This window comes from Dysidea avara, chromosome 4, assembly GCF_963678975.1.
Source record: "Dysidea avara chromosome 4, odDysAvar1.4, whole genome shotgun sequence".
NCBI classification, from domain to species: domain Eukaryota; kingdom Metazoa; phylum Porifera; class Demospongiae; order Dictyoceratida; family Dysideidae; genus Dysidea; species Dysidea avara.
Window position 1 is genome coordinate 37,521,331 of NC_089275.1, and position 26,116 is coordinate 37,547,446.

Genomic DNA, 26,116 nt, shown 5'->3' on the forward strand with positions numbered 1-26,116 from the left:
GGATGCATTTATATATGCACATGGCGTTTCCTTGAGATAGTAGTATGAAAGTCTTACGTATGTATACTTAACTGTACATGAGTACATCTTCACTGATGGCTTTGCTATGTGTATATACTCTATGTCCCTATGGAGAACAAACTAGACTTTGTAAAAAAAAAATACTTCATACTGTAGAAAAAATTACATAAGGTGAAACCTGTGTACATGTGATATGGTTACCTCAGGACCAACCATAAAGTGTCCTGATTAGTACGCATGTCAATGTTTTTTTAGGCCAAGCAATTCTCTGAGACCATTACCAAGAGTCCAGATTATACAAGTGACCTTGTTTTACAGCAAGTGCCACTGTGTAACAGTAGTCATTTTGACATCATATTATGTCACCATGTCATGTCACAACTTAAAAATTAGTACACTATAAAGTCCACAGCTACCATTCCATTAAATTTAAGTGCACTTACTGTGCAAAGAAAGTAATTTAGAAGTCAATATAATCTGCTGATGTAACAGTAAATGAAATTTAGTTACTTGTGACATCACTCTAATAACTGTTATTATAAGGTTGTAAGTCTTCATGGCAACTTGGCGTTATTTGGTATTTGGAGCTTTCGTTTTTTGCATACTTGCTTGATAGTGCTAATTTGAGATGACCATTTATGGACTGGTTTCTATAAACCAATTTACTATTCACAACTTGCAGTAGGCATAATATTGTTTTTATTATTGCTTCAACCATATATGGTGCACTTATATGCTTTAGAGAATTGTTTTTACAACTGTTTTTACAGGTGTCATCTATCCCTATTGTGCAGTGTACCTAGCTACAATACATAAGCAATAATAATCCTTCGCATCTACAACACTTGTTAAGTATTGCACAGTTTATTGACTAGTAGAATTCTATCTGAAAAATTCTTGCTTACACTCATGTACCAAGCAATTGAGTTCATTACCAATAATATACGACAACGTAAACCCAGGTTCTCAACAGTAGTCAAATCAGTTAGTCACCTATAAGATCACTACACACCAACTAGCCACCATTATATGACCCCTGAGACATCATCCCTTACTAGGTTAGATCACATGTGTTGTTGGTATACACTGGTGGATGATGTGGGTACCATGTGACCATAAAATAAAATTTGTTGCTCCCAATGGACTTGGTGATATAATCGGTGCCCTCTCCCACTTAGTTAGATAATCGGTGCCCTCTCCCACTTAGTTAGACGGTAGAGTATACAGCTAGTTTCCTTTGGTTAGTTGTCTATTCAATGTGTGTTATATGTAGTGTATACCAAGAGGTACTTGTTCGTGATGCTGTTTTGGATACGGTCACGAAGAAATTTGTACAGTATTAAACAATTACAACTGAGGTTGAATTTTGGGGATGCTTGGGCTATGGAATGTGTTCCCGGAGTCATGTAATGTACCTGGAAGATATTAACTACCTCATATGATGTATACAAGCACAGTCCATCTGAAAACAGTTGTGATGGTTTACTTACAACAAAATCACATTAGGGAGAATTATGGGACCAAAATGTGGCCTCAGTAGTAAGGTGGCCTCAGTAGGGAGGTGGTCACTTTAGCTACTTTGGGACCTACTGAATGTGGCCACTGTATTGAGGTGGTGATCTTGTCTGCTTGTACATTATAGTTCCGCTGTACATAGGACAGTGAATATCGATAAGTTTAATTGCCACTTCTCAAACAAACCATTTCCATCTGTATCGTATCTTTGTCTCACTAAAAAAAATTATTCTATATTAATTTCCTGTATATGGTAATGATGTTAAGACACACAGTGCAACAAATCAGCAAAATGGCAACATCTTGTGGGCTATGTTTAACCTGTGATCATATCTATGCTACCTGTTCACAATGGTATAAAAGTTGTGTCTATTTGAAGCAGTTACAACTGAATTGAAAAGAGTCAACTGATTTTAAGAACAGTTAATTTACAAGTTCAACAATGCTGAAGATTGCAGTACTAGCTATTCTGCTTGTAACGTTGCTAGAGAGCCAAGCCTGCCCTACTGTACCGGTACTGGAAAGCTGCTGTGTGCTGAAAAATGACAAATTTGCTTTCTCTGACCAGCTTATTTCTGGAGTATACAAAATGAAGATAGAAAATGACTGTGGAGATTGCTATGCAGAGACGGATGCCTACTGTGACACAACTACCGATGATGGAGGATGGATGGTTGTGCAGAGAAGACAAAGTAGAAATTTTCCTTTCAACAGAAGGTGGGCTGACTACGAAAAAGGCTTTGGCAATCTTTCATCAGATTTTTGGTTTGGTCTTAAGTCACTCTACTGTCTTACCAGCAAAGGTCGATGGGAGATGAGAATCGACTTCAAGTTTGTTAATGGCACCAAGTCATATATGCAGTACAAGAACTTTTCAGTTGGACCACCAGAGACTGATTACAAATTAAGTGTCAGTGGATTCTCAGGTATCACTCCTACTGACCCACTGACAACACATCCTTTAGATGGGTCATCATTTACGACACTAGATAGAGACAATGATCTATCCTCCAGCAACTGTGCTAGTCAGTATGTCAGTACAAGTCAACCAACCGGAGGATGGTGGCATCGTGCTTGCTCACATGTTAATCCTAACCTTGTACCAAGAGCCAGCCAAGGGATCTACTTGATGAAGGCATGGTATCCTGTTATAATGTTTGAGATTAGAATCAGGCCACTGAACTGCATGTAAATATAAAGCACAGAACTGTCACAATTTGCATTTTAGTGTTGTAATATCAGTACAATGTTGTTCACATATATTTGAATAATACACTGTCAAGACACACGGTAGTGTGTCGTGCGGCCCAAGAAGCCGGCACGTAACACCCGTAGTATATTGACAGGAAGAAAGAAAACGCAATTTTCGCACCTCCGTAGCTCTGTGCTGCCTTGATGAAACAAGACGATTTTTGCTGTGGATACTCCCTCCACCTTCAGCACTCCACATTCCAAATTAGAGCGAAATCGCTCTAAGCGTTCCCGAGATATGCGACTTCAAAAATTGGCTTAGTTTCTTCGTTTTTTTCTTATTTTTCTTCCTCTTTTCGCACACTTACAAAAACTGCTATAAAACGCGAACGCTATATCCGATTGCCTTGAAATTTGGCACACAGAAGGGGGGGGGGGGGGGGTATAAAGGCGTATCTCTGTACCAACTTTGTCTAGGATACGATAAACAGGAAAAGAGTTATGATCGATTATTCACGAAAAATAACACCAATATGTTGTCACGCCTACAGGGTAAACCGCGTATGGGAAGAAGCTGAAAATCGGTGGGTGAATAGGTTAACTATTGAACCTCAAACCTTTTGTAGTTTGAAAGAAATCGAGCTAAAAACCAGGAAGATAAAACGAAAAAACCAACAGTGTGTAACAATTACGCAATCGAGATTAGCTAATAAAAAACGACTACTTGCCACGCCTACCAGATAAACCGCTAGGGGGAATGCTTTGAAAATCGCTGTATAGAAGGAGTAATCATCTTAGAAAGGATCTTCAATGGTGTAGAAGAATCAGACTTAAAGCCACGGAGTTACAACACGAAATCCAACTTGGTGCAGCGAGATCGAGATACTCTAATAGAGCAGTCATCCTAATAGAGCAGTCACTCTGAAGAGAATTCAAGAGATCAGCTAGAAACAAGTAACCTGTATAGAGATCAGCTAGAAACAAGTCACCCTGTAGAGAGATCAGCTACAAACAATTCACCCTGTAGAGAGATCAGCTAGAAAAATTTACCTTATAGGGAGTTCATGCAACTATGGAAAGGGATAGTTCAGCTAGAAGAAATCACCTTGTAGAGTTCAGCTACAAAGAAACTACCATGTAGAGAGTTCAGCTACAAAGAAACCATCATGTAGAGAGTTTAGCTGCAAACAAATCACCTGTAGAGAGTTAAGCTACAAACAAATCTCCCTGTAGAGAGATCAGCCAGAAGAAATTTCCTTGTAGAGAGTTCAGCTACAAACAAATCACCCTGTAGAGAGATCAGCTAGAAGGAGTCACCTTGTAGAGAATTCAGTTACAAAGAAACCATCATGTAGAAAGTTCAGCTACCAACTAGTGACCTTGTAGAGACATCAGCTAAAAGAAGTTACCTTATAGAGAGTTCAGCTACAGAGAAACTATCATGTAGAGAGTTCAGCTGCAAACAAAACACCTGTAGAGAGTTCATCTACAAGCAAATCTCCCTGTAGAGAGATCAGCTAGAAGAAGTTTCCTTGTAGAGAGTTCAGCTACAAAGAAACCATTATGTAGAGAGTTCAGCTGCAAACAAAACACCTGTAGAGAGTTCAGCTACAAACAAATCTCCCTGTAGAGAGATCAGCTAGAAGAAGTTTCCTTGTAGAGAGTTCAGCTACAAACAAATCACCTTGTAGAAAGATCAGCTAGAAGGAGTCACCTTGTAGAGAGTTCAGTTACAAAAAAACCATCATGTAGAGAGTTCAGCTACAAACTAGTGACCTTGTAGAGACATCAGCTAAAAGAAATTACCTTGTAGATAGTTCAGCTACAAAGAAACCACCATGTAGAGAGTTCAGCTGCAAACAAATCACCTGTAGAGAGTTCAGCTGCAAACAAATCACCTGTAGAGAGTTCAGCTACAAACAAATCTCCCTGTAGAGAGATCAGCTAGAAGAAGTTTCCTTGTAGAGAGTTCAGCTACAAACAAATCACCCTGTAGAAAGATCAGCTAGAAGGAGTCACCTTGTAGAGAGTTCAGTTACAAAGAAACCATCATGTAGAGAGTTCAGCTACAAACTAGTGACCTTGTAGAGACATCAGCTAAAAGAAATTACCTTGTAGATAGTTCAGCTACAAAGAAAGCACCATGTAGAGAGTTCAGCTACAAACAAATCACCTGTAGAAAGTTCAGCTACAAACAAATCTCCCTGTAGAGAGATCAGCTAGAAGAAGTTTCCTTGTAGAGAGTTCAGCTACAAACAAATCACCCTGTAGAAAGATCAGCTAGAAGGAGTCACCTTGTAGAGAGTTCAGTTACAAAGAAACCATCATGTAGAGAGTTCAGCTACAAACTAGTTACCTTGTAGAGACATCAGCTAAATAAATTACCCTGTACAGAGTTCAGCTACAAAGAAACCAGAGTTCAGCTGCAAGCAAATCACCTGTAGAGAGTTCAGCTACAAACAAATCTCCCTGTAGAGAGATCAGCTAGAAGAAGTTACCATGTGGAGAGTTCAGCTTCAAAGAAACCATCATGTAGAGAGTTCAGCTGCAAACAAATCACCTGTAGAGAGTTCAGTTACAAACAAATCTCCCTGTAGAGAGATCAGCTAGAAGAAGTTTCCTTGTAGAGAGTTCAGCTACAAACAAATCACCCTCTAGAAAGATCAGCTAGAAGAAGTCACCTTGTAGAAAGTTCAGTTACAAAGAAACCACCATATAGAGAGTTCAGCTACAAACTAGTGACCTTGTAGAGACATCAGTTACCTTGTAGAGAGTTCTGCTACAAAGAAACCATCATGTAGAGAGTTCAGCTGCAAACAAATTACCTGTAGAGAGTTCAGCTACAAACAAATCACCCTGTAGAAAAATCAGCTAGAAGAAATCACCTTGTAGAGAGTTCAGTTACAAAGAAACCATATTGTAGAGAGTTCAGCTACAAACAAATCACCCTCTAGAAAGATCAGCTAGAAGAAGTCACCTTGTAGAGAGTTCAGTTACAAAGAAACCATCATGTAGAGAATTCAGCTGCAAACAAATCACCTGTAGAGAGTTAAGCTACAAACAAATCTTCCTGTAGAGAGATCAGCTAGAAGAAGTTTCCTTGTAGTGAGTTCAGCTACAAAGAAACCATCATGTAGAGAGTTCAGCTGCAAACAAATCACCTGTAGAGAGTTCAGCTACAAACAAATCTCCCTGTAGAGAGATCAGCTAGAAGAAGTTTCCTTGTAGAGAGTTCAGCTACAAACAAATCACCCTGTAGAAAGATCAGCTAGAAGAAATCACCTTGTAGAGAGTTCAGTTACAAAGAAACCATATTGTAGAGAGTTCAGCTGCAAACAAATCACCTATAGAAAGTTCAGCTACAAACAAATCTCCCCGTAGAGAGATCAGCTAGAAGAAGTTACCTTGTAGAGAGTTCAGCTACAAACAAATCACCCTCTAGAAAGATCAGCTAGAAGAAGTCACCTTGTAGAGAGTTCAGTTGCAAAGAAACCATCATGTAGAGAATTCAGCTGCAAACAAATCACCTGTAGAGAGTTAAGCTACAAACAAATCTTCCTGTAGAGAGATCAGCTAGAAGAAGTTTCCTTGTAGTGAGTTCAGCTACAAAGAAACCATCATGTAGAGAGTTCAGCTGCAAACAAATCACCTGTAGAGAGATCAGCTAGAAGAAGTTTCCTTGTAGAGAGTTCAGCTACAAACAAATCACCCTGTAGAAAGATCAGCTAGAAGAAATCACCTTGTAGAGAGTTCAGTTACAAAGAAACCATATTGTAGAGAGTTCAGCTGCAAACAAATCACCTATAGAAAGTTCAGCTACAAACAAATCTCCCCGTAGAGAGATCAGCTAGAAGAAGTTACCTTGTAGAGAGTTCAGCTACAAACAAATCACCCTCTAGAAAGATCAGCTAGAAGAAGTCACCTTGTAGAGAGTTCAGTTGCAAAGAAACCATCATGTAGAGAATTCAGCTGCAAACAAATCACCTGTAGAGAGTTAAGCTACAAACAAATCTTCCTGTAGAGAGATCAGCTAGAAGAAGTTTCCTTGTAGTGAGTTCAGCTACAAAGAAACCATCATGTAGAGAGTTCAGCTGCAAACAAATCACCTGTAGAGAGTTCAGCTACAAACAAATCTCCCTGTAGAGAGATCAGCTAGAAGAAGTTTCCTTGTAGAGAGTTCAGCTACAAACAAATCACCCTGTAGAAAGATCAGCTAGAAGGAGTCACCTTGTAGAGAGTTCAGTTACAAAGAAATCATCATGTAGAGAGTTCAGCTACAAACTAGTGACCTTGTAGAGACATCAGCTAAAAGAAATTACCTTGTAGAGAGTTCAGCTACAAAGAAACCATCATGTAGAGAGTTCAGCTGCAAACAAATCACCTGTAGAGAGTTCAGCTACAAACAAATCTCCCTGTAGAGAGATCAGCTAGAAGAAGTTTCCTTGTAGAGAATTCAGCTACAAACAAATCATCCTCTAGAAAGATCAGCTAGAAGAAGTCACCTTGTAGAGAGTTCAGTTACAAAGAGACCATCATGTAGAGAGTTCATCTGCAACCAAATCTCCCTGTAGAAAGATCAGCTAGAAGAAGTCACCTTGTAGAGAGTTCAGCTACAAAGAACCATCATGTAGAGAGTTCAGCTACAAACAAACCTCCCTGTAGAAAGATCAGCTAGAAGAAGTTACCTTGTTGAGGGTTCAGCTGCAAACAAATCACCTGTAGAGAGTTAAGCTACAAACAAATCTCCCTGTAGAGAGATCAGCTAGAAGAAGTTACCTTGTGGAGAGTTCAGCTACAAAGAAATCACCTGTAGAGAGTTCAGCTACAAAGAAACCATCATGTAGAGAGTTCAGCTGCAAAGAAATCACCTGTAGAGAGTTCAGCTTCAAAGAGATCACCCTGTAGAAAATTCAGCCACAAACAAATTGCCTTGTAGAAAGATCAGTTAGAAGAAGTTACCTTGTAGAGAGTTCAGCTACAAAGAACCATTCTGTAAAGAGCTTAGCTGCAAACAAATCACCTGCACAGAATTCAGCTACAAACAAATCACCTTGTAGAGAGATAAGCTAGAAGAAGTTATCTTGTAGATAGTTCAGCTACAAACAAATCACCTTGTAGAGAGATCAGCTAGAAGAAGTTATCTTGTAGATAGTTCAGCTACAAACAAATCACCCTGTAGAGAGATCAGCTAGAAGAAGTTACCTTGTAGATAGTTCAGCTACAAACAAATCACTCTGTAGAGAGGGCAGCAAGAAGAAGTCACCTTGTAGAGTGTTCAGTTACAAAGAAACCACCATGGAGAGTTCTGTAATAAATATATGTATTATATATATAATTTGTACATTTACTGATAAAATCAGAAATATTTAAAGTACATCTGCTTCATCTTTTCTTCTTCCTGTGGTAAAGAAAAAAAAGACAGGTTAAAAAAGTCCCAAAGCTGGCCTATGGCCGGCTTTGTGGTATACAAATACAAAAATAAATGAAATCTAATCCAAAACAGCCAAGCTGTAAAAAAACAGTGCGGCCCTCAAAAAGGCTATGGTGAAAAAAGATGTGAAATCCAAGGTGGCGGCCAAGAAATGGCTGTGATGGTAGGTTAATGGTAAAAATTTTAATAACGGCAATTTAGCTGAATTTTTTACCAAGACCAAGCGACACAAAAATTCACCTGAATTGTCATTATTAAAATTTTTACCATTAACCTACCATCACAGCCAATTTCTTGGCCGCCAACTTGGATTTCACATCTTTTTTCACCATAGCCTTTTTGAGGGCCGCACTGTTTTTTTACAGCTTGGCTGTTTTGGATTAGATAATAATATCTAACATACATACATGGTATTTTCACTATTGCAATGATTTATTGCATACTCTAGTGACCTAAAACATGGTATATACCATAGAGCCCTGTACGCTATACTGTCAAGAGTAGTAAGTCCTTTAAGAGTCTTAATGATCTGTACTTACATAAAAGGGACCATTTTGATAGTGATGTACATGTTAGTGCGGGTAAAAAGCTACACTTACAAACCTTGATTAAAAGCTATAAAATGCATCTGAATAACATGGTTTCATTTTCTGTATTACGTTTCATCCTCGTTATGCTGTGGTATTGTTTCCATGGTTGTGTAATCTGACAAAATGGAAGTTCACATATGTACATGTACGTAACTACACTAGAGCTACTTCAACTAAAAATTTTGTTTCTTGGGGCCAACCAACTGTTTGTTTTTTGGTACATAACATTTATAGTCATCACATGATCACCTTGCAAGTAGAGGTACGCCACAAAGGGTTTGCAAGCTACCTTTTAAATGCATCACAAACGAGAAATGCTAAATATTTTGCCATATAGCAAGCTACTGATGAGTAGCACAGCAATCATAATGTACCTTAGGTACACAGATTGTTCTTCAGCTAGCAAACTTCATTTTTTTTGCTGGCTTGCCGACCCTGTACTTAGCTTACTTAGTTGAGTTTGATCCGAAAATCATAAAATTTGGTTAAATGTATTTGTATTTTTGTGAACAAATTGTGCTCAATAGTTGGTATATTGAAACTGTATACGCCATTATATGTGCACATGAATTTGTAGGTATTATTCAAGTTCACTCGACTTATCATCCATTAAAACTCTTAGAGGTATGTACTTGTTTATATAAATACTTAAGATAGTACTTATTGGTATGAATATAAAAGAAAGTTGTGTGTATATATATTTATAGGTAGTGTGCATGGTGCGTGTGTGCTGTGTATAGTGAGGGTGGTGAGAATTCATTTAGTACCATTGAATAGTTGAAGTAGTGAATGTGCAAAGTGTACTGTTTGTTCTATTAGAAAATTTTTAATTACGTAATTTGTAACTACACATCAACAACTTGTAAGGCATGTACAAATATCTGAGTGCTTTATATCTCTTTGTCTGATAGTACTGCCTACCGTATTGATACTTACTTAAAGGTTGCTACAGTGTAACTATTCTTCATCATTGAAAATAATTTTGAACCATTTATAAATGAAAATCACCTTTTGTGCCACAAAAAGCATCAACAGATATGTGTTTGTATGGATTTTGCTGTTATACTTATTACTTTTTTTGAGGTGACTGCCACTGAAGAGCCATGGTTGTTTGTCTTGATAATTGCAAATATTTGTACTGGAATGATAGCCTATATGGTATGAGTGATGTGTGATGAGCTGCAGTGTAAGATGTTCCCTTGTTGCAGAATTTGGCATTTCAGTTGAAGTATATTTCCCTCCTTGGCACAACATACTTTGATACAAGTGGAAATGTAGCGTACAAGAAGAAAAGGTTTGTATACTTGTTGGTGGAATTTTTTAAGACACAAGCTATTGCTTGTTTGTGCTTATAAAAGGTTGGAGGAATATACTTCATACGTTTGTATAGTCTTTCATCTCAATTGTTACATTTCAAACACTGCCTCAGGACCATTTGATGTTTCAGTATGCTTTGCATACTATGATGTGTTTACTAGCCATAAGTAATCATTCATCACTGAATGAACTACAGTGTAGCTGTAAATCTGGTAACTGCTCTGTTAGAGAGTTTGGGATTTCAAAAGGTGTTGTGACAATTTTAGTTAGTTTTTGATTACTAATGACATTTCTACGGTAGCTCAAATGGTAAGGCATTGGCTTGGTAATTGAAAGGTTCCAGGTTTGATGTCTGGGATGGGAACTCGCTGTTACTATTGTTTGCTTGAGCAACCCATTGCTTCAACCACCCAGCTGTAAAAATATTTATTATTAGGGCACAGCTGAAGAACAGCCTACTTGGTGGATGCTGTGATCCTTAAAAAACTTCCATGTTAAAAATAATAATGGTTGAAATTTTGAAAACTAATTGCTTTACATTTCTATTCCTAATGTTGAGTATGTGGTTTGTTATTCCATTACGGAGTAATAGTGGTCCATTAATCTATTAACTTGTGATGTCAAGCATTATCAGTTTACATACATTAATGATGTCATGGGTAATATTGTCCTGATATGATTATCTTTATATGTGACCGGATCTGAGAAAACCCAACGCAAGCCTAAATTTAAAAGTATTGAAAACAATGGGTGAAATATTTGCGTATTATTGAAAAATTGCATAAATTGTTTGAATGTCACTTTCTTATTGAAGGAAGGGACTAACAATAACATCAAGTCGTACAAGTCACCAACTTCCCATTTCAATATTAAAAACTATCTACAATTTAGCTCATCGAACACTAGATTTGGTTCATCTGCAAAGTTGGTTCACCACAGGTGCTCCACTAACTTAACTCATCATTTCTACTTTCACCGTATACCCTGCCTGTGGAACTCTCTACCTACAGTGGTTCTAACAGCTCAAATAACATCTTTCAAGCACAAATTGTACATCTGTATGTGGAACCACTTCATACAAGAGTTTAATGACAACGATGTGCATATACCTTCCACTACCTCTGTCCCTGTAGCCAGTGTGTTAGAATGACAAAACCTCCACTTTACGACAAACTACCATAACTTTACCTCCCCACTTTTCCTATAAGAAACCAATCAGTTCTGTAACTAATTAATTATCTAATTTTATCCTAGTGTACTTTAGGTTTTGTAGTTAATTAATTTTATGTTAGTGTAATTTAGCCCTTGCCAGTACTTGCCATTGGCTTTCAGTACCTATGTGCTGTAAAATATTAATTTAATAGTAATAATTATACAACCAAGTACTAAAGATAATATGAAATGCGGTTAAATTACGTCATTAATAATGAATGAATAAATAATAAATGTTGTTTGAGAAAACTACGAGGCCTAGAGACATGAACTAAGTGGGGATATATTCGCTTGTGAATGAAGGCACAACCGTATAATAAGTATGCCCGTTCGTGCTGATGACTTTACCGTACGTGTAATTCTATACAACACCCAGCATCACACCCTTGTTTAATTACAGATTGCGCGAAGGAGAAGATTAGTAAGGCCACTCCAAATGAGAGTGTAGTTTCCCATCCTCCACCCACATTACGTCTTATTGCATGTCATTATTTTTCCAAAACCACTTCCTGTGCTGCTTTCAGGAAACTTCTCATGGAGCCTTTTATTTTGCATTGCTAAAAACACTGAAACCTAAAAATTAATGGTTCTGGTGGTTGCTACGTTGCAAAGAAGCCATTTTCATTACCTTGAAATCCATTCAAGATCAAGATACTCCAATAGAGCAGTCACATCTTTAATAATGAATAGTGATAATAAGCCTCCCGCCCGCACCGAATAACGAAAACATCAGGATGGGAAACTACAGTCTTATTTGGAGTGGCCTAAACGTCCACGGAGTGACTACAGCAGAGCCAGAGGCTACCTTACACGAAACAACAAGATTACAAGTATGTTTAAATGTTTGTAACTGTATTTTGTATGCAGGATATGCGCTCCAGGTGTCATGCAGTGAACAACCACTGAGCTGATGACCAGTTGGGATACCAGCTGATGCACTCGTAAATAACCAGCTGGAACAACAAGGTAATGAGTAATGTAAAACTTGTAGTTGTATTATACATCTTCATCCTTCATCTGGCTTGCTAGCGGCTGGAATTATTTTTCCACTCAGCTTAACTACTACTCTACTGTGAGTCTGTAATAAACAAGAAGCCGATGCAGTGCTGCGTATACAACAATGTGTAACTATCTCCTGTATGTTGTGCATGGCTGTATGCATAATATTATAGACTGTGATCACTGTACCAATGCCACACCGCTGATATACTGGCACATCACCAGTGGCCTCTAGTTACAACAGAGTCTGTTGTGCCATATTGGCTTGATTGAGATCAATTGTGCTTTCACCACATCCCTTGTTCTGCATAGCCTTACTTCACTGCTGAGTCATCTTCAGAGACACATCACACCTACAATATATAGCTACTTTCAATATAGCTAACTTAACTTGGTTTTTGTGTAGGTTGTGTTTTAGTATTGTGGTTTTCTGATGCCAGTTAAACTCCCTTGCCTGTGTACGTATGCATATGTATCATTTCCACCGGTACACACACACTGCTCTGAGTGTTGCCTATGGCACTGTCTATACTTGCCTAATGGGTAGGTTTCAACGTTGGTGTATGTACTTGGTTGTATGTGACGCGATCCTAGTAATTATACAACCAAATACTGAAGATAATACAAAATGCGATTGAAATTACATCATTAATAATGAAATAAATAAATAATGAAATAAATAATTAATAATAAATAATGTTTGAGAAAACTACAAGGCCTAACGCTTCACACTCACCCGGAATAGAATCCATGTTGTTTGAAGAGACAATCGTATAATGAGCGGGTGTTCTCATGGAGATATGGCGATTCTATTTAACGCCGATCAAAACAGTTAGCACGTGACACCCACTAGACAAGCGAACTGCTGTTCATTTGTGTTTGAAAGTGGGCGACAGTGACTATTTCGATTGGAAGATGAGTGGTTGCTACTCCTGCTTAATAACAACATGATTGGAAGTTGCTACTAATCACTGGAGGTTAGCTTGTGTTGGTTAAAACACTTTGATAGTCTTGTTTCTTAAGTCTCGTGTAACTAGGCTACCTTCACTCATGTATGGGATGGAAGAAAGCCTCACCTGGCAGGCCATTGTGTGAAGAAGGTGCAGTTTCCAGCTGGTAAGTTTGTGTGATGATGCATAGCTCTCCACCTGAAGCCTCACGTCTCCATGGTCAGATAATCACTGATTGTAATGCACCTATCAATGGTTTGCCCAACTACTATGAACACAGGCAGAAGTGGGGGCTAGGCGGGGATTATTGGGGGAATTGACCTCAAACCGTGCCCCAGGTGGTGGGGTATTTGATGCTATGAGGGCACGTAGCTGGGTGTTTCGTGGTTCTTTTACTGGGGGAGACATCAAAAGTAGCCCCAGGTAGTGGGGATAAGAATTTTTAAATGTTCAAATCCCCACCTATCCCCCACCTCTGCCTATGTTCATAGTAGTGGGGCAAAACATTGATATGCGCATAATTGCATACTAATACATCCCTAATATGTATATGTGCCAGTCAATTCCTATAGAATTGTATTATTGTGCATCTTTTCTACCTGCACACACTGTGTTGGCCATGCACTGTTTGTACATGCCCCACTAGTAGGTTGTCCCGTTGGTGATTGTACTTGGTTGTATTTGCCCTGGGCCAAGTAATTATACAACCAAGTACTAAGAATAATACGAAACGTGGTTAAAATTACATCATAAATAAATAATTAATGTTTGAGAAAACTACAAGGCCTAGAGACATAAACTAACCTGGGATCGATTTGCCTGTGAACAAAGGCACAAACATATAATCGTTGCGCCCGTTCGTGCTGATGACTTTACCATACGTGTAATTCTATATAACGCCCAGTACCACACCCTTGCTTAATTACAGATTGCGTGAAGGAGAAGATTAGCAAATGTCCCTGAAGTGACTGCAGGAGAGCGAGAGGCCACTTTACACGTAAACAAGAAGATTACAAATAAGTTTTTATGTTTGTAACGTCTCAAGTCTCCATGCCAGCTGCCAGTCACATAAAATATTATGTAGTACAAGAAAACATCAAAACACATGCCACGCTCTCTACAATATAAAATACAAGTAAACAATCTTGTCTTGTGCAGCTGGCATGGTGAACTTCTTTGTGTTGGTGTCAGGCAATTCAATACATGCTTAATCTTTTTTTGCCTTCACCTGGCTTAGCTACTAGGTTCTGGCTGGCTTGGCTGTCTTCCTTTATCTGGTTCATCTGGCTTGCATACTCCTACAGTATTGTGTAGCTATCTCCTGCAAGTTGTGTATGCATAATTATAGTGTGTCACCCGTCACTGTGCCATTGCTGCTACACAACTGATGAACCTTATTTAGCTCTAGTTGATGTTGATACTTTACTGTATATTGGCTAATAATTTTTATCTGTTGATGTTGCCTATAATGTATTGCTGCATACAGTACTGCAATAATGTATAGTTCTCTCCTGTATGTTTTGTATCCATAATTACATATACTGTGTACACATCACTGTGCCATTACCACACCAATGCTGTACTGGCACTTAGCTACTGGTGGCCTTTAGTTACGATGCCACTATTGCGTTGCCTCTGTCACTACTGTGACATATTGAGATGATTTGGGGATTGTGCCTTCACCACCTAATAGCCTCACCAGGGGGCTGTCAGGAGCATTTGTTTACATCATGTCGAAGTAATCATACATGATCAATTTCTCTCCACAAATTTTGCCTTTGTATGCAGTGAAGAAAGATGATAAAAAGACAAACTTACCCTTATTCATGGCAAACATGATGGTGAAAATGTCAGCTCTGTATGTCAGTCCATTCATAAATTAAAATCATTTTAGTAAATACCTGGATTTATTTTCCCTATACTTGCTGTACAAATTGATTTTTCTGTTATTGCTACTTTATAGGGCTGTAACTCCAAAAGTTACTGGCATATGAGGCTGAAACTTAGCCAGAGAGGGCTAAGTAGATTATAAATATTTATTAAACAGAAATTCAAAAAATTCGCAATTTGTGTCAGGTTTTTGCACACATGTATGTACATAATCTGCTTGTAATAGAGTTATGGTATGATATTTTGTGTTTGTGCGTAGGTCATCACAGAATGTGACATTTAAGCAGAGAGTCAATAATATTTTAGTATTCCTTACCAACTACAACCAGTGGTACCAGGTTATGGCAAGGAACAAGACAGTCTCAGCTAAACTTAGTTCAACGTACCACCATATATAGGCATGTTATATACAGATAATTTATAAGATAAAGTAAACAATATATACGTAGTTTGTTGTTATTACTCTAATATGTAATTGGTTTGGTATGTGGTGCTTGATGTACTGCTGTATTCTTGCGTGTTACAGCATATCTCAAATTTTAGTGGTGAAAGTCACTGCTGCAGTGCTATATAGTGATAGAGCTAGCCTCTCTTTCCAGACAGTCCCCACTACTGTACATATCTTAGGAATTGTCTGTAACTAAGAAATGTCTACTAACTAAAGTAAAATTACCTAAACACAACAGTGTTGACTGTGCAGTTGTAATCACTGCACTTCAAATGCAGATACCATGGGACCTCATTATATGTGTCAGTTTAGTCACAATAAACTTCACTTTTCAAAGAAAAAAGATTGTTTGGATAATAAAGACCATTCTCAATCATGTGTATAAGAACATTGTGTTCAAATACTCTAATAGAGCATACTCTTGTAGGTTATGGACATTGTAACAAAGTACTCTATCTGAGCGGTCATTTCTGTTTGGGATTGGTCAATGAGGAGTTGGCCTACTGTTTCAGTGCTATGAGACTGTAGTTACAAGGTACTAAAAGTGACTTGGGTTTTTATTCAAGCTGCAGCTTTTAACAAATAAATTTCAGTAAGATCACAGCATACAGTTTGTATATGTTCTGTTGGAGTATTTGATACCGGCCTGTTGAACCAAATTACACGTACATTTAGGCACATATGTATCATACTTGTTTTAGTATATTGCTAGTAACTGTTTACATATGGGCAATGCCCTGCCATTATGACATCTGTGTACTACTTTAGGAAGCCTTTTCATTTATGTACAGAAGTCTGTTAAATTACTCTAATTGAGCATACACTTTAATAAAACAGCACATTTGATGATGAAAGAATCAGTTATTTAGATATTCAAGGGGGTTGATCATTTCATCAAAATAATAAATATCGAGGTTTAAGATTCCAGTCCTATTGTATCAGATGACAACATTAAACAGCTAGTACTGTAACAGAGTACCTGAGCACTTTTAGTTTAGCTGTAGCATGTAAAATAGAGCTTATTGTTGTGTTAGTGTATGTATTTGATACTGACCTATGATGCACAGTTGCAGTGTACATGGGTGCATGAGCCAATTGTATTGTGGTGTGTGTCTAAATATACTGATTAGATAGGTTCTTCATCAGTATACTGAAAGTATCAGAGTACAAGGGAGATGTGAATATTAATGAAATGGTGGGTTCAGTGGACATGTTGGCACTGTTGTTTACACAAGAGAGAATGGTCACATTTAATGAAGTGTCAGTGTTATCAACAAAGTGTGTAATGTGACACAGAGTATCATGTTGCTAGGTCTGGTTTCACACCTGAAGGTACAGTCTACATTGATTAATACAACATCTTGTAAGAGACTATGTGCCTACGGGACTAATGAGACTTAAGTAGTATTGCTATGATCTCATCAAGTATTTCACCATTATCAGTTTCATTCAGTAAAATGATCAAAGCATTATGAATATTTGGTTGATCAAGGTGTACACCAAGTCCCCTAATAACAGAAATCTGTGTGTCAATGTCATCATGATCAAGACTGGACAGTAAAGCATCAATGGCTAATTTAGAGCCAGTGTTACCAATGTTATCAGCAATTACGTACAAAGGGTATAATAAAGATTTGAAAAACTTTATAAAACTAAGATGTGATGAAATAATTATTACAAAACCATTAGAGTCTAAACTCCTTAAGTCAGGACACCTTTCTATAATGGCATTTTAGTGCTATAGTATGCTAGAATTTCATTGGTGAACCTTTATTGTAAAGATTGTGACATACGTTGAGTCAACACTCAATAGTACATGTACTTATGATTTTGAAGTACCCAACACATCTGTGCACTCTAGACCTTGTGACGTAAGGCAAGTCACCTATAACCACGTCCAGACGATGGTTACACTTTGTTGATACAACACACACCACAGGTTGTACATCAGCGATAAATTAAATTAGCTCTACAGTGAAAAGCACTAATGTGTCCAAAGGAAAATAAAATTATGCAGCCATGTTAGACAGACGTAAAAATTTTCCCACAAGTAACCTACAATGCATGCGACACTGTTTTAAAATGGCTGCTTTATTTAGCAAACTTACGTGCATGTTAACAGCAAAAATAGTGTTCCAGTACTATCTAACTCTGTCTTTAGTCAGTATTGAAACAACTAATTCAAAAAAAGTCCCTATGAGAGAAAATGGACCACAAATCTAAAAAATTAATGACTCCCGTGCTATTCAGTATTGAGGACTGTGGTCTGATTTTGTCTTAGGGTAGGTAAAATTACTTACATTACCAAAACATAGACAGAATAAATACAGGAAATATTGGTATTACTCTGTGGTTGAAAATCTTTTTTTATTTTCAGTGAAAATCTTCCTTGTGTTCCGTAGAAGGTCAATAAAAGTGTTGACAGGAAACCAACATCTACGTCAACATGGTGAAGTTGTGAATATAGGTTATGTAGTTGGGAATTTATCTATAGACATATTGCAGCTTGAGCAATCAACTGTTAAAAGAAACTGTGAGGTAACAGAAGTTACAGATATGGCTTCATCCTTTGTTTATTTTACAACAAATCTTGTTATGATTCACACTGGCTTCTTAGCAACTGCTGAATCCTTTGAAACTTAACCTGTCACCACACAATCTGACAGTGATACATGATATGTTCTATGCATTGTATTCTGGTGGCATATCAAGTTAAACTAGAATTGTCTTCAGACAACACACATGTCAATCAGGTTGAGGAGAAGCAGTAGTAGTGTCCCTAGATCTAGAGATGATAGACCATTGGGTCAATGTTTAGAGGTTAGCCATGGTGTATTGATGTATTGTTCACCAAAAATGTTTGGCCTCTTACCCACTGTATTCTGAAAAGAAAGAACTGGCTCAATTTCAGAAAACTGATACAGTGACATTATAATTATACTTAGCTATAATATCCTCATCAAGTATATAGCTTACGGTAAGAAATACACCAAAGACCACAAAAAGTTAGCAATAATTATATTTTGGGTACTCTGCCTGGTAATTTTTCTGCTGAGTTTATACTGTTTATGTCTTGTAAAAACCCCATGCATGTCCCTATAATTTCATTAACTGTATGCTATGTCAATTGTTGTGTACCACATCAAAAAGTTTTGAAATAAAAAAAAAAGAAGCCTGGTAACCTGGTCAATTTTGAGGTGTATGTAGGACCAGAAATATTATTAACTTTGCACGGCCTAGTGGCTATCATGTATGATATACAATATTCACCATATCAAAATGTATATTATACCTTTTGTCCATATTTTTTATTTACACTTGGCTGCTATCCATGAGCTTGTCACATTTCACCCAGTTTTTCCTTAGAGGGAAATGGTGTTTAGTCATTAGTGGTTGGTAAGCTAATGCTATTCACACCTGTTAGTACTATATTTTCCCATCAACATTGTGGGGGGTATGCTGACCAGTTTACTGCAGAGTCAGTAAACAGACTGATGAAATTGGTATAAAAATAAAACGCAAAATGTCTTAATAAGTTTACGTTAATTAGTGCTTCCTGAAGCCATGTTTACATCCTGCAGAAATCTCCTTGACAATTCGATATTACACCTACCATATTTGTACTTGTGGCTGAGTAAGCTTTGAGCTCTGTTCATTTCCTGGTCATATAGTGATTGAAATGACTTGTCTGTGGTATCCTTAGTAATGATAGTATTCATGTTGAGTGTGATGATTGATGATGATGGTGACCAGTTTCACATACCCTGTATGGCATGTTAGGCCTGGCCTTATGTGCATGAAAACCCATGAGTGGAAGAACAGGAATGGTTTCATGAAGGATCAACAGGTTTCCGAGGAAGAATATAGAGACAGGAGATAAGGTGGAAACTCCTGATTTAATATTTCCTCGTAGCTACTTTCAGGAGAATTTTATCCATAATTCTAATCAAGTGTAAAATTGGTCAATACATTGCTACACTTTTTGTCTTACATCATTTGCTGTCCACAAATCTGTAGCATCTACAGCCCAATATCTGTATACTTGTTATCATTATTCAGTGCATGCTATAGTCAGTTTTAATTTCTTTGCTTCATTATGTTGTAAGTTTTAGTTAAATACTTTCATAGTTGGTATGTACAGTATAAGGCTAACAAAATTTGCAGTATCGAGTTCAAGAGTTATGGTGTTCAAGACTATATGTATAATTGTTACGTACGTACATCCCTGTTTTTCAAATTACCACATCTTATAAAGATAAACGCAAGGATCAAATTTCTTAAGGAAGTGTTGCTTGTGCTGTTATGAATTTTTATGACATGCCTTTCCTGGTGGTTGCTTTTATTACATGTACATACATGTATCTCTTGATAGCACGTACCAACACTTCACCATAGCTATATACATCATGTGCATGTAGTTCTTGGGGTATTCATTGTAACTTAGAACATTTAACCTACAATGTTGTTGTCGTGTCTCTATTGGTATCCTTGAGTATGTAATTCTTGCAACTCCTTTTATAAAAAGATCATGCTATTTACCCTTCATGTACAGCTTCTCTCCAAAGATGATATGTTGCACTTAATGGTGATGTTGCTTTTGCCAAAGGTAACTACTGAGTGTTGACCATATAGCTACTACTAGATCACAATCAAAAATCTTATACATCATATATACAACACAATTAAAAGTATCTATTGGATCGGTCTAATAGGACAAGTCCATATAAGAATTTAAAAATGTCAGCTTTAGTAGGGACCATAGCACATTATTAAAAAGTACTGAAACAAGCTGGAGTAGTGCACGATATTAAATTACAGTAAAACAATAAGAAGTGTTATATCCCTACTGTGCATTTCCATTATGGTATCTTGAGCACAGTGGGGATATTATTGTTTTAATATTGTGCACTACTCCAGCTTGTTTCAGTACTTTTTATCAATGTCCCTACTCTAGTTAAAATTTCAATTTTTTGTGTACTTGCTTGTTACTTTTTTCTGTAAAATAAAATTATGACTGGAGAACTCATGCATACCACATCAAAAGAAAGAAATGGCACCTCATACCCAGCTATCAATTATCATCTGAAAAGTGAAGTATCCATGAGGTTTCATTGTCAGCTACGTATGTTCAACCTGTTACACAGCATTACAAATCGAGAACCGCTCAAAAAGTACCTCTGCAATCAAAGTAGCTGATATGAAAAATACGGACGATTTCTGTTATGAAGGGAAGCCATCACATGCTACCACCAAATAGACGCCTTTCGCTGTCAGCAAAGATGAATGGGACACAAAGGAGGATACTGGCAAGTCCATGAAGAATGTATTGTACTTACAGCAGTATGCCAAAAGGTACATGTCCGGCTGAAGCAACGTCAAACAGTAAAAAAATCAAGTCTGCAGCCTTACCTGTTATCGAGCTACACTTGTCTGAAGGCGACAGTCAGTCAGTTACTTAGTCAGTCACTAGAAAATTCAATTCAATATTTTTTTAAATTTCATAGCAACTTGTTGAAAGCATTTTAGGTCAATCTGAAGGCTTGTTTGGGTTTGTAACCAATACTGTTTCATCATTGTCAGGGATAAGTGAAACAGGTTTTTGGGAGATGTTTTTTTATGGGCCATGCCCATACCTTTGTGATCCCTACTATACAGTACTATCATACTGCATGATGAGATGAACATTTCAGTTAGTGTGGTCATGGTCATCTATATCTAGCTCATAATCTAGTTTTGTATAGTATAGTGATAGATACATAGTATCAGCCACACAACTAGTTTAGTGGCCCTTTTCTCTTTACCAAGGTAGCTACCGTTGCTTTCTATTTGGGGTTATTATATTGCCTGAACTTAGATCACCTCCTGGTTTATCACTGAGTGTATGACACTTGGCTGTTGTCCTAGCTGAGAAGAGGTTATAAAATATACTGCATGGGTTTTCCCTTGTCCTGCTTTAATTTTGTCATATGAATTTGTAGACTCCCCTTGCTAGGGGTATACTGCCTTGTATTGTAAACTCCTACATTCACCCTCCAGTGCTCAACTGATAACTTTAATTGTAGTAATACAGTTTTCATGGCTCAACTTGGCATCAACAAGTCCATGAAATCATTTCTAAAGCCTGTAATAGACCACTAGTATGGTGTATCATTTCCTATAGCCATACACCAACAAACCATAAAATTATTACGGGGTATATAAAATTTCAATATTAGTAGTTGCTGGCATGTTTATCTCATGCTTAGAGGTGCATGCATTCACAATCTCAAATATAACTTTAATACTAATAGTTGGGTCTACAATATAGTCATTAGACTGTTGTTCACAAACTACTTCTAAAATAAGAAAGTGGTTAAATGTATAAGCACTCAACGATTGCTGAAAATAATGATGAATTAGATGTGATGTGGATATAACATTATTGTAGTGAAGAAGTTTATGAAATCACTAGAAGTTTTCTGCGCTTACGTATTTTAACAGGTATAACAGCACATAACAAGGGTAATAAGCCCTCCTGCACAGGGATGCCAATATCACAGAAATTGAATGTTATATTGTACAAACGTTTTGGTCTATTTCTCTTATGTTAGTTTTTATCTGTAATATATACAGGGAATAAAATTGGCAAATTTTTGGCATAATAGTGAGCTCATATAATTATGTAGTACAACTGGTGTGCACTACGATACACTGTGGTCAAAGAGTGCATACAGCATCCACTTGCCAATGCCATTGGCTTCTATATACACAAGATGGCATCAGCAATTAATATTATGAGACAGTGCTAACCATTTTCTGCTATAATGTCTGCAAATAACATCATGTATGACATCTGTGTTGAGGTGATATCATGGCCGATCACATGTTGAATACACCTAAACAGCTTTTATATACACCTGTATTGTACACAGGTGTCTTACCAGAAAAAAAACCATTGCAAAAATAATTAAGGCATTCTCCAGGTGAAATTTCATGCAGAAGACATTAAAGCTAGGCCTTTTCACCTTCAAGCGATGACATTACAAGAGTTCAATACCTTCAGGTCAAATGTGGTACAGTAGAATCTCTGTTATCCAAACATTGATAGTTCCAATAGAGTAGTTGAAGAGTTATAAATAATATTATTATTCACAAAAAAAATACAAGTTATGGACTTTTTAGGCCTAGAAATTTCTAGTAATTATAAGATTCCACTGTATACCAATGGACACACTAACTACATTGAGATTACTATGTAACTATTCTGTTGGCTAAGTAATGTTATTAAGCTTCACTTTTATGCAGTATTGTCTATAGATATTCTTTATTATGTACATACGAAGCTTTAAATTATTAAACTACGTTTTTCTCTGAATCAATAATGCACCCATAAGGGTGATTTTCCAAAATCCAGTCACATACAACCACCACTCTTCCATTTTAACTCTCAACCTTCTTGGCATCTCTCATACAGCTCCAATACACAATTGCTGGTACTCAAGGTCCTCAGGAAACTGACAGTATAACAATTCCACCCCGTAAGCATCCCTATGAATCACGTGATCTCACGTGAGATCGATCTTATCCATTGTAATTATTCTCTGCTGTGCTACATAATTATACAGGATGTATATTGATGATTGATAATGGAGAAGCTACTGTTACTCACTCCATTAATGATGGAGCTACCCTTGTAATAGAGTACACGTGTGTATAGTGGATATCACTTTTCTCTTAATAATAACAAATTAAACAGAGTTTGCATCAATGGAAACATGCCATCCAAGCCACCACCTTGTAAACGTTAGTCAAACTGTACTATTTTATTATACAAGGTATAATGTGTTTTAATTCTTTAGCAATTACATGTCGTCCATTTGAACCTATTGCCAATGGAAGGATTGAAGTGACTGGGCTGATGTATGCTTCAGTGGCACATTTTACCTGTGATCCTGGATATTATATCACTGGCTCCGCAGTACGTAGTTGTGACACAGATGGTGAATGGAATGGAATAGAAGGAGTTTGTAAACGTAAGCACCAATAATTGTTTAACTGTTTTGTGTAACATTGTGTTCATTCATGTATATTTACAATGACATCTCCAATTGTGTGTTTCTTCAGGCAAATGTACACTTTCACAGTCCATTAAGTGTAATGATGGAATGCGATCCACCCAACTAAATCAGCATCTGTGACCGGATTTGCGAAAAGGGGTCTTCCACGCACACCCAATTCTATAAACTTGGAGAACCATAACTTAGTGTTTAAGAACGATGCAAATCTCCATCTATTAACCTATGTTGGTGCTCACCTATGATCAAATTTCAAGTCAATAACTGTTCCCAATCTCAAGTTATGAATTGTCATGGTTCATAATTTGGATGTGTGTGGAAGACCCTTTTTGGCAAATCCGGTCACATTTGCTGATGTTGGAGAAGTGGTTTAGTATAGTGTACCCAGTGGATATGGATTAATTGGGGACCCTCCCATCTGTCAACCTGACTCAACATGGAGTGCACCTTAGGGATGCGCCGATTTTGCTTGGAAAAATACTTTGGTAAAAGCAAAGAGCAAAATGCTGGAAAAATAGGTGGAAAATTGGAAAAATGGGCACCAAGGAATGGCATTTTGTATGAAAAAGATCGAGATACTCTAATAGAACAGTCACGCATGGTATTAGGATAACATGAGTTCCTAGGAAATGGTGACAAAAGATCGAGATACTCTAATAGAGCAGTCACTAGGTACAAAATATTCTAATAAAGCAGTCACACATGCTTGCAAACTTGAGATACTGCAATTAATTTTTACTGATGCTCAGCAAAATAGAAAAAATCCGAGCAAAATATTGAGCAAAATAGGTGAAAAATAAAAAAATTGCTGGAAAGAAAAATAGGTGGGAAAAAAAGCAAAATAGGCTCATCCCTAGTGCACCTCCCAATTGCTTGAGTAAGTACAAACTACTCTTACTGTTGGCTATGCATACATATTGGATGTTTTTAAAAATAAACCTTTGGCAAACTTAAAAGAAATTCTAGGTCTTAGTAATCACAAATATCTGACAATTGTTTTTGTTCTTAAGGACTGCCTGTTATACATTTTAAATCATGTCTGAAATTCTAAATTAATGTATATCTTTGTTTTTACAGAACTCTGTGATGAAAGACAAAACATACCTAATGCAGTAGTCACCATAAAACCATGACATCAAGAGTTATACTCACAAAATCACATGTAATCAAGGATATCAACCTGATGTTCAAAAGTGCCACTTTGGAACATGGACCCCAATCTTCAGATCCTGTAAACGTAAGGATTTTGTATTGCCTTTGTAGGAGTAGTTGTCATTTATAAATCTATTTAGGAGGATGTAGTGATATTGCTTTGGCCAATGGCAGTACCACAATGATGCTTGACAACGAGTTTGCTCTAATGGAGTGTGATAAAGGTTTCCACTTGGATCCTCCACTAGTGTTGATATCATGTACAGAAGGAATGTGGCAACCATCCATTCCTACTTGTGTATCTGATCAATAAGGCTTGTGCTGCATTGGCCTCTGCTCTAATTTCTCATTCATTAACGGTTGTGAGTTTTATATTTACATAAAACCATAAGATTATGAGTTTTCAAACTTGTGTATCTGGAAAATCTGCAAGACTGGTTTTGTGAGACTGGGTTGGCAAGAAATACGTATAGCTGGGACAATAAGTCGGTTCATTGATTCATTCTTTATGTATTCATCCTCTAAATTGTATTCCGTTTCACAATGACTACCACCAGTGTATACATAATGTGTGTATATATTGTAGAGACTGTGATAAGTAACGTATTTAACATTTTATGTTTATATTTGAAGACTTGTAAATCCAGTGATGGAGCAAAGTTTTTTTTCTTTCTATACTATAACTGGTTCACTTCTTAATAGTGTTACATGTATGTTGTATGTATAAATAAGTAAACTGTTATCTACCAGTACTCATGCTTTGATTTTGTGATATTGGTATGTGAATTTTGTAATACTTCTTAATCAGATTTTCAATAATTTTTTGTTAAGCTCAATCAGGTGTATCAGTTGCATTTTTGAGGTGTTAAAATATGATTGGTTATAACTTGGAACTTTAAAAGACTAAAAAAAAATTAGTTCTAGTTGATTGGCATTGGGTGAAATGCAGTATTGATCAAAACTACAGAACTGGTGCTCACATACACCAGTATTGGTCCAGTAATCATAACCACTGATTATTCACACAGAGAAAAATAGCATCATCTGACCAGCTGCTCTGTGACATGACATATACAATGTAGTTAACACATACACGGCGTTATTGTGAAGGAACCATGACCACTTAATAAAATGGAATGTTTCATGCTATATGTCAGTATTTGTGTGTATTTTTTGATAGAAATGAAGCAGTAGTAAATGTTACTTTCTTTTTAAAAATGCTACTGCTGTAAAAAGATAAAACAAAACTTTTGAAAAATGATTTCAAGTCTTTAGGATGATACAACTTGAGAAGAATGGAAAACAGAATCCCGTAGGCCAGTCTCATACAAGATTCTTAAATCAAG

The 26,116-nt window shown here is 37.0% G+C and overlaps 2 protein-coding genes across 5 annotated transcripts in view; both read left to right on the forward strand.

Annotated features, from left to right (window-relative positions):
- Window positions 1–15,600, forward strand: part of LOC136252011 (putative ZDHHC-type palmitoyltransferase 6) — a 59,704-nt gene extending 44,104 nt beyond the window's left edge. The window contains exons 12-15 of the mRNA XM_066044342.1: window positions 9,326–9,372; window positions 9,832–9,906; window positions 9,957–10,042; window positions 15,376–15,600. Of these exons, the coding sequence (XP_065900414.1) occupies window positions 9,326–9,372; window positions 9,832–9,906; window positions 9,957–10,042; window positions 15,376–15,514 (347 nt within the window). The 3' untranslated portion in view covers window positions 15,515–15,600. The remainder of the gene's footprint in view (window positions 1–9,325; window positions 9,373–9,831; window positions 9,907–9,956; window positions 10,043–15,375) is intronic.
- Window positions 15,601–17,945: 2,345 nt separating this feature from the next.
- On the forward strand, window positions 17,946–25,606 carry LOC136252013 (protein lev-9-like). 4 transcript variants are annotated; one of them, XM_066044347.1, is made up of 5 exons: window positions 21,505–23,346; window positions 23,403–23,576; window positions 24,696–24,855; window positions 24,911–25,132; window positions 25,404–25,606. In XM_066044347.1, exons 1-3 carry the CDS (start codon window positions 23,319–23,321, stop codon window positions 24,749–24,751), a joined length of 258 nt encoding a protein of 85 aa, XP_065900419.1. In that variant the 5' UTR covers window positions 21,505–23,318; the 3' UTR covers window positions 24,752–24,855; window positions 24,911–25,132; window positions 25,404–25,606. The 4 variants fall into 4 exon arrangements, with proteins under 4 accessions (XP_065900420.1, XP_065900419.1, XP_065900418.1 ...); XM_066044346.1 differs by having other exon boundaries at window positions 21,505–23,081; window positions 23,169–23,346; window positions 24,911–25,606; XM_066044348.1 differs by lacking the exon at window positions 21,505–23,346 and adding an exon at window positions 17,946–18,384 and having other exon boundaries at window positions 24,911–25,606.
- Window positions 25,607–26,116: the final 510 nt, after the last annotated feature.

Excerpts from the sequence above, each read along its gene's own strand:
- LOC136252013 (XM_066044345.1), top strand. The coding sequence starts at position 23,319 with ATGCCATCCAAGCCACCACCTTGTAAAC. Across the intron at positions 23,347-23,402 it reads CAAGCCACCACCTTGTAAAC|CAATTACATGTCGTCCATTT; the intron begins GTTAGTCAAACT and ends TTAATTCTTTAG. Across the intron at positions 23,577-24,695 it reads AATAGAAGGAGTTTGTAAAC|AACTCTGTGATGAAAGACAA; the intron begins GTAAGCACCAAT and ends TTGTTTTTACAG.